We start from the raw sequence: 9,022 nt of genomic DNA, 5'->3' as shown, positions 1-9,022 counted from the left end.
GGCCATCTGAAGACAGACAGAAAAAGCATCTAATGATCTGCACATCAGCTATATGGCATCTGCAGGAGTCAGTGTAGTTAGTTTCATATCTTCCCATCAGCAGCACTAGTTGTGAGTGCCAGGAATGTACTCTGACTGTGCCTCAAAACTGACAAGATTGTGGTACAGGAGCCGGTTTGAACCTGATCTGGAAACATTTCAAGCCCTAAAATACTTAATTCTGGCCCTTTAAACTCGTTAGTATTTGTCCACAACCAGGGAATCAGTGACATATCGTAGGTGGCCGGGTTGATGTCATCACGACTGAATCTCAAAGTTGTTATCAGGCAACCACAGCTGTCAAAAAATCAGCAGAAATGTGGTATGGTGGGAAAATCAGCTTGGTGGTTCCTAATCCCAACATTGACACTGGCCCCAGAACAGTAGAAAAGGGTATTGTCTGCAGTGAAGTAACTGTCTCATTTTTTACCAGCTCCACTGCCCCAGTGGTCCCAGCTGCCCTCGTGGGAAGTTATTTGAACAGGAAGCAGCAGTTATTCAATATCCAGAGCTTATCCTTATCCGACCTCTGATCTTTTCATCTTTTGCAGAGGAACCTGCTGGAAGAAGACTCTGATGAGGAGGAAGACTTCTTTTTGTGAGTCTGTGCAAAGATATATTGTATTCAGGCTCTGAGCTTATTAGAAAAACGATGAATCAAATATATTGAAAGTGCGTTTTTAACACAGCAGAGTCAGAAGGAACTAAAATGATGAGAGCAATAATGATAACGTGGATTGCTGTTAAAGCATAATACCCAAAATCAACAGCAAGATGAGCTGTTGCAGCTGAAAATTCCAGCATTAAATTGGTAACTCTGGCTTTGTCATTGTCTGTTTTCCAGGAGAGGGCCGACAGGACCCAGATTTGGACCTCAGAATGACAAAATCAAGCAGTAAGTACTAACACATTCAGCATTACAGCTAATAGCCAGAAGTCAGAGCTGTGTAACCAGCACTCTTAAGTTTTGGTGTTGGCCTTATGTAATAGTGGCTCGTCATGTTTACCAGAAACTGGACTTATTAGCAGACAGAAGCCGTCGTGTGCAGGTTATTGTGTAACTTTCCCAGGACGCGTCAGTCCCTCTGCAGTTTGTTTCCACATTAACCCCCAGGCACTGACAGCCAGAGAACAGAGGAGGTCATTGTTGAGACAGTCTGGCACCCAGAGTTGTTTCTCCATGTTCCCTCCATACCTTACAATTTGTCATTGTTGCGAGCACATGAAATTGGATCCCATCACTACTGATTCCAGGAATGTCGCGTGCACAGGGCCCGTGCTCCTCACCTCTGTCTGTCTGAACCTGAACCTCAGAGGTGGTGTCCTCAAAGTTTGTTAATGTGTATTTGTAGCAGCTCATGCTTCTTTGCTGCCCCCCAGTTCCTGATGCTGTGTTTTACTCTGGCTATGGTTTCTCATTCTTCACCGTGCAATCAAGGTGAAGTCCTGCAGTCCCTTGTCTGAAACCATCAGTGGAAAGGTGCTGGAAAATATGATCATCTGTTAGAGGAAACAAATTTCTTTGTTTTGTACCTCTCTTGTGAGCCTCTCCTTTGTATTTCTTGCCAAGGCTCTCCTTCCGGCTGACCATGCATCCCTCCAAGAGATATTGCTAAGATTTATTTTGAAATGAGAGTGGCTGAAGGGTAATCTGTTTCTAGTCATGCCATGCTCAGGTATGAGTAGCGTGAGTAAAGCAAGGATTTGAGCATAATTCTTCAGATACTCAACAGGTGCAGACAGGTCACAGTAAGGCTGAAAACCCTTTGGCAGGCTTTTTTATTGCCTGCCAACTGGACAAGGCCAGATATAGAGAAGAGGATATTGTTGGAAAAACAGGTGCTTTGTGCTGTTGTGGGTTACCAAAAAAAATTAAATGAATCCTTTGACAAATTTAGCCTTTCTTAACTCATGATTCATGTCTGTTACCTATGATTCTCTGTCTCACACCAACTTGCGTCCTCAGGGTGCAGTCACAGGTTGATGAGGTGATCGATGTGATGCAGGAGAACATCTCCAAAGTGATAGAGAGGGGCGAACGTCTCGATGACCTGCAGGACAAGTCGGGTAAATCAGTCACACAGGGATAATGTGTGTTTGTCTGTGTCTGCGTTTGTAGAACAAGTGTTTTGTTGATTTACAAAGTAAAATGAAGTCAACACAAACTCTACAGGGAATGTTTACCAGTCTTGTTTGTTTTAGTGTTTTATTTTCCCACAGTTAGTTTACAGAGGGTTTGCACATGGCTCTGAGGATTGTTACCCTTACTGTATATGGGATTTTTTAGGGAATTTACTTATATTAATAGCAAAATTTCTGCAATGTGCATCCAATTTAAATGAAAAGCATTTGTTAATAAGGCCAAATGATCTTAACCTTAACTTAGGCCAGGTTTAGGCATGTCTCCGACTGTAACGTTATTAAAAATCTCTGGTTAGAGCTCAAACCTGCTTGCATATGTGCCAAACTTAGAATATTTTAGTATAGAAATGTTCTACAAGTAAGAAAAAGTCCAAATTGAAGCAAGACCAGACAAATTATCAACTATCTGCAGGAAATATTTCAAAACCTCTGCCCAAAAAGGCGGGAATGTATTCTGGCTGTGGGGATGTGCTACGTTTACAGGTTCTTTGTCAGTTAAATTAAGCACATAAAATTCAGTTTGCATTAAACAAGGGCTGGAACTAACAATTGCCAGATTGTCAGAAAATTGTAAAACATGCTGAAATAATTTCCCAGAGTTGATGGTGAAATCTTCAAATGTCTTGTGTTGTCTGACCAACAGCCCAGAACACAAAGATTTTCAGTTTACTAACGTATATGACAAAGAAAACCATTAAATCTTGATATTTGAGAAGCTGGAACCACCAAATGTTTGGCATTTTTCCCTGAAAATTTTGATTATTAGAACAGTTGTTGGTTATTCTTCTGTTGATCAAATATTCAATTAATTGACTACCTGTTGCAGCTTTACATTAAACCTTGAAAAAAATGTGTTATATATGGCACATATTTTAGTAAAAAAAAATCAACAAAACATTAAATCCTCCCAGGGGCAGTCAAATGTTTTAAACAACCTGTACAGCTTTGGTCCAGCAGGACTTTGGGTGTGTGGTAACAGTTGCTTGCATGTAAATAGACTCAGTACACGTTAAGGGTGTAAATGACATGTCCAGGTTTAGTTTTTTACCAGGTGTGTGTCTGAAGGCTTTTCACAGGTCTTACACTCTCATTCACACAGCTCCGCTTTTTTCATCTTGATGTGTATCAAGCAGGTGTGTGAAATGTGTTAAGCTGGCACCGTTACACAACTTTAACACGCATGCGAGGCTTTCAACAAGGCGCGCATATGTCTTCCTCTTCTTGTCTCCTTCACTGATGAAGAGATGAGGATGAAGAGCTCATGACTGTTGCCAGTCTATTAGGCCTCGTGATGAGATCCATGCACATGTTGTATAACTTCTTGTCCCTCATGGTGACCAAGACAATGATGCACATCTGAAACACATTTGTTTGTGTATGACATGTTTGCATGTGAGTCTTTGTGATTGTGTGTGTCTACAGTGCGTGTTCTTCATAGTTGTCTTTATTTTAGCAATATAATATCGTGTGACTGACACTTGCAGCTTGCTCTCTGACCCATGTGCAGGTAACCTGTCGTTAAATTCCAGAGGATTAACAAGCGTCTTCTCAGAAGCCGTGTCTGGGTGCTTCTCTTTGTAGTAGTGACAGGTCATTAACAGGCCCATAGACGTGGAAACAGGAGACACATGACGGACACAGAGACTCTAAAGAGGGACAGGGGCTTGGACGCCGCACGCTAGGGAGCTGTAACCTTCCTGTTAACATGCACAAACATCAAGCTAACAACGGTATCCAAGAAACAGAGAGACAGGGCGGTGTGGGCGAGCAGTTTGGAGAGGGATATCACAACAAGGACAGAAGGGGAGAAGCTGGAGGAAATGTGTTTTTCCTCCACTGTGTATAAATTTGGCAACTTGTTATTCAACATTTCATGCCAATAGAATTGACTTTTGAAAATCATGGGAGTGATCTCACCAGTAGAGCTAAGACTTACATAACCCTAACACATTATAACTGCACATGCACAACAGAGGGCCAGACAGTTTTAGCCACCGTATCCAACATAAAAGTGAAAACAATAGCTAGAAAATTGTTTACTGTTCCAGTGATTAACAGAAGTTTGTTTTTTTTCTCCTCTCTTCTGCAATGTATTTTTCTCCTCACATGTCCTCATCCGTGCTACGGTCACGTGGTGCTCCAGAGAGCCTATCAGACAACGCCTCTGCCTTCAGTAGCCGAGCCAAACAGCTGCACAGGAGGATGTGGTGGAGAGACATGAAGGTAGGCTGTGCGTGCGTGCGTGCGTGCGTGCGTGCGTGCATGCGTGCGTGTGTTTTTCCAAGTGTGTGACACCCTCACCATATCTCTCAGTTGTTTGCATTTCTGTTGTGGTCTGTCTAATGTCAAGAGATGTGTTTAATGTGCATCATTTCACCCACAGATGAAGATGATTATTGCCTTGGTTGTGGTTGCTCTCCTGCTCATTATCATCAGTGAGTGTCAGACTACACACCCCAGCACTGTTTAAATTTACGCAATGTGCCGAACTTCTCGTTACATATTCTTTCTCTTTTTTTCCCTCTTTCAGTACCAGTGATCCTGCGATATCGCTAGTGTCTGACGAGGAGAATGGGGGAGAACCCCCCTCTTCCTCTTCTTCCTCTTTCTCTCTCTCTCTCTCACTCTCTCTGTCCTCTGCACACGGTCCTCCACTCAAGCTGGGGGGTGCCAGCCACCCTCCCTCTCCCTCCTCAGCATCAGCCTGTGTACCCTCAAGGATCTGGCGTCAACTTGCCCTTAGTACAGATCTTACTGTTGGGATTTGCATTAAAATCTGCTGTGAGGTCAGTACTAAGGCCTCGGTTTGATCCCTGGCTTGAGCCTTTGCTGCCGAAAGGGAACACAGCGGGTAAGAATTGGGGAGATATTTTAATGCAGTTTGAGAGAAAAACGCTGACTCTCGGCCCTCTAGTCAACGTGAAGGAGTTGTCCAGTCCATGATACATATCACGTGTGGGGCCCTGGCTTTGCCTTGACAACAGGGAAACTCCAGGTCCTGCATATTACATCATATAGCTAGATAGATACTGTAAAGGCAGGGAATCCATGCCAACTGTCTCTCTTGGTTTAGCTGGTCTGAATCTGCTGCAGCAGCCTCACATAAAGATGCTTTAACATCTACCAAATGAACCTCAGATGTCTACCCATGATTCCCTGTGTGCTCTCGTGCTCTGAAACACAGACGATGAGAACGTTTAAAGGGAACATTTTGTGAACACGGGCACACATTTCTCTGTCCGACACGAGGCGAGGGAACATCTGAGGTTCATCCGTGCAAGTCAAAGGTGGCTTCTTTGAACCATCAACAAGGCTTTCTGACAGAAAACTGATTTCACTTATCAGCTACATTTCCTCATCAGTGCAGATGATCGGAAATGGAAAGGAACGCCATCTGTTCAAACAACATCCTGCTTTCTGACATTAGTCTTACTCCATAAATTTCCATTTCCGCCTGCCTCCTGATAGCTTGTTCTACTGTACAGCAGGACCATGGCAAACCAAAACATCCGGGTTTTGAATGTCTCCTCATCTTCCTCCTCATTGTGCTGAGCTCTGGGCCAGTTTGGTCACGGCTGTCCTACTTTCCTGCTAGTGGCATTAAACTGTCTCTCACTCTGCAGATGGTTCTGATTGTTTTTAATACCGCTTCTGTCTTTTTTCACTATTTTTAAGTTCATATTTTTGCTGGTTGCTCAATGTGGTGCTTTGTATGAATGCTGGTATTCCCATCGCCACTGAAGGGACACTTTATCTCTCTGTACTGTCGCATTACGTTTGAAAAGGGGTCATTTCAGTGATGCCAGTTTAAAGTCGGGCTGTGAAACAAACATAGGTGTCATTGTGTCTTGATTAATTAACTGTATAATACAATAGAATACCACATTGTCATTTTATGTTATTTTAATGTAATTTATTTTAGTTGTAAATACCAATTCTGTAATGATGTACAATATTCTGGCATTGCATTGGAAGACTGTGATATATTGATCCTTTTTGCTCTGAAATAAAGTGATTTTAAAGGGCATTGGTCTGGTTCAACTGATTGACCGAGTCATAAGAAAAGAGTAAGAAGAATCAGTGGAAAACTTGAGAGAAGAAACTGAGAAAGAAGAGCAAGGGGTTGATGGAAAGAAAGATGCCTGGAGGTGAAGAGGGAAAAACTAATCGTCATGCAATCCCTCCTCTCGCGACCAAGCCGGACATCCTCGTGCTCTCAGAGCTCCTGAGCTGTCTGTTATCTCCTCTTCGTTACCCAACCTTTTTATTGGTCTGTGACTTTACTGTCAGTGTGTAGTCCCAAGATGGCACTGAAGTTGGAGGGACAGGAGCCCGTGAAGCGTTACTGTTCTGAGAGATCCGCTGCTCTAGTCCTCACAGGACAGTAGACGCAAACACACACCGACAGCTCTGCCCCTTTGCTCAGCCAGCACCGCGCAGCCCTTCTGAGGGAGTAGAAATGAAACTGGCCCACAGGGGTCCTTTACTTCATTGATCTATGGCAGATGGCCTTCCAGCTCGCAGTCATTGCTGGTGCATGCTGCAGGGGGTGATGGCTTTATTGCAGCTTTGAAGATAAAGAGGTCATTTCATCTCATACACTCTTGTTTAAATCTTGATATATCTGTGGTGAAAAGCCTGCATGCCATTGGTTGGCTCCTGGGTCCTTCCCAATGGCAGCGCAATCAAAGGTAGTAAAGTCCTGGTTGGACAAGTAGCTGTAAAACGTTACAGCTCTCACAGAGAAACCTGTCGCTGGCAGACTGCAAACTGGGGGCTAGAGATTTGAGTTTGCCTCTGCTTAGGACTCTGACTCTTTGTCCAGCCACTTGCAACGCAAAAGAATCCATTCTCTGTTACACCGTGCTGTATTTTTGTGCACTGGGAGACGTTTTTATCCTCTATGCCTTTGTAGACACACCCACCCTGGCAGCGGAGGATGTTTTGGTCCTCCGTTAGGGGCTCGTACTGGATGACTTCAGATTCCAGGCATAACAGTGGTTATATGAGTCATATACTAAGCTCAATTGAGAAGAATGCACAATGTGCCAACCAGCATTAGTCAGTCTCACACACACCCTGTCTAGTGGAGAGATGGATGTCTCATTAGCTACAGGAAATAAAGAATAAATCTCCAGACCATCTACATATGATACTTACATTCATTGATATGTTTAAACACACCACATCCTCCTTTCAATTTTTCCCTCTTTGTCATTTACCTCTTATCACTCCTGCTACTTTCCCAGGAGCTTCTTTCTTCATTCTTTCTCTCCTCTCTGCCCTCCATATCTCTCAACATGTGGTTTTACTCACAGCTTTTCCTTCTTAAATGCTCGATTTGATCTCGTCTTTCATGTGTCACACCATTCACCTTCCTCCCTCTCTTCAGTTTCCCATTAGAGGGTGTGGCCCAAACCTTGAGTATTGCAATTCCCTGTTTTCGAAATCAAACACACTGTACTTTATTCATCCGTTCGTCCATCTGTCCAACCAATCATAAGATTGCCCCATCAAGATATATGTCTCAGCTACCACCAGCTGTCTGTTATCAAATGCCGACAGAAGCAGGAGAGGCCAGCATCAACCTGCAAGTAGAGGTGTGTTCTCGAGACTCTGCGCTCTTCACCTTGTACCACCTTCCCCTCTGTGTTCAGGGGCCTGGCAGGTCGGCAGATATTGATGAACGAGAAGTTTGAACATACACAGAAGGGAGGAGGCATGAGGAAAAGAAGAGTAGGAGAGGAGCCAGGGGAGATTTGAGGAAGCTGAGCAAAGCGGCAGGATGTGAGGGTAAGCTAAGACCTGTAGAGCTGAGGATTTGCGGGATTGTAAGGTTTAGGTGCCCGCACACCTGTCTGGTTGCATGTATCTTTGAGCAAGTGTCTCACTTTCAAATCTTTCATCCTGCCTCGCTGAAAATAAACAAGCGCTCATCCACCATATCGCATGACTGTAGAAGTGAGCCTCAGAGGCTGCGGGTCAGCGTGTCTGTGACATTATGTTAAAGCAGAGACACGAGAGAGGACGGACAAGAGGCAGAGTGCAACAAATCCACCCAGGCAGCAAGTGAAAGGAATTGAGCTCAGATACAGAAGGATCCTGGCAGCTCACTCATGTTGTATTAAATGTAAATTTTAAAAACTGCAGTGAGTAAGTGGGAGTCTGCTGCATGAAAACACACAACTCTGTTGCTACTGTTCACAGCAAACCTCAAACTCAGCTAAAGGGACCCAGTCTACTGCGGGGTCAGCAGCAGGTATGTGGTCATTGACTGCCTTGTAGCTCTGACCCTTTGTAATGACGGCCCTTACTGGCTGCTTGTGTCACGTTCTGGCCCCCTACCAACGTGAAAGAGGACACCGGCTCCTCAGGAGGTAAATGTATCCAACGAGGCCCAGCTTTCCCTGCCATGCTAGAGCCAAACGTAAGCCAGGTCCATCTTGGACTGCATCATGCATATCAGGGAATGTTTTTACAAATAACACAAGAGTAAATTTAGACATGGTAGGGGGTGAATGTTGAAAACATGAGAGAGAGCTGTTGGACTGGACTCCTAAATCCAAAAAACAGCTTTTGCAGAAAAACACACTCAAACTTGTGAGAAAATGGGATGTTTTTGTCCCCAGAACAGCCAGCATCCCATTACTCTTTTCTCCTTCCATCCCTCCCTCCCACTTTGCCTCTGATCCCCACCCTCCCCCTAGTCTTCTCCCTTTCTCCCCACCCTCCCTTTCACCTCTCCTCTCTTCCCGTTTCCCTCCTTCCGTCCCCCTCCAGATTGTATAAATATCTGTGAGCTGCTGAGGAGAGCTCAGTGTTACAGACCTGTCCACTGGGG

The 9,022-nt window shown here is 44.3% G+C and overlaps 1 protein-coding gene across 3 annotated transcripts in view; it reads left to right on the top strand.

Annotated features, from left to right (window-relative positions):
* vamp4 (vesicle-associated membrane protein 4) overlaps positions 1-6,201 on the top strand; it is a 9,438-nt gene extending 3,237 nt beyond the window's left edge. For all 3 annotated transcript variants that reach the window (XM_040128879.1, XM_040128880.1, XM_040128882.1), the window contains 6 exons: positions 591-637; positions 884-934; positions 2,006-2,106; positions 4,325-4,404; positions 4,565-4,616; positions 4,712-6,201. In XM_040128879.1, the coding sequence (XP_039984813.1) occupies positions 591-637; positions 884-934; positions 2,006-2,106; positions 4,325-4,404; positions 4,565-4,616; positions 4,712-4,737 (357 nt within the window). In that variant the 3' untranslated portion in view covers positions 4,738-6,201. The remainder of the gene's footprint in view (positions 1-590; positions 638-883; positions 935-2,005; positions 2,107-4,324; positions 4,405-4,564; positions 4,617-4,711) is intronic.
* Positions 6,202-9,022: the final 2,821 nt, after the last annotated feature.

This window comes from Xiphias gladius, chromosome 6 (assembly GCF_016859285.1).
Source record: "Xiphias gladius isolate SHS-SW01 ecotype Sanya breed wild chromosome 6, ASM1685928v1, whole genome shotgun sequence".
Classification (NCBI taxonomy): Eukaryota; Metazoa; Chordata; class Actinopteri; order Istiophoriformes; family Xiphiidae; genus Xiphias; species Xiphias gladius.
The sequence above is the reverse complement of the archived record's forward strand: the minus strand, read 5'-3'. Positions and strand labels throughout refer to the sequence as shown.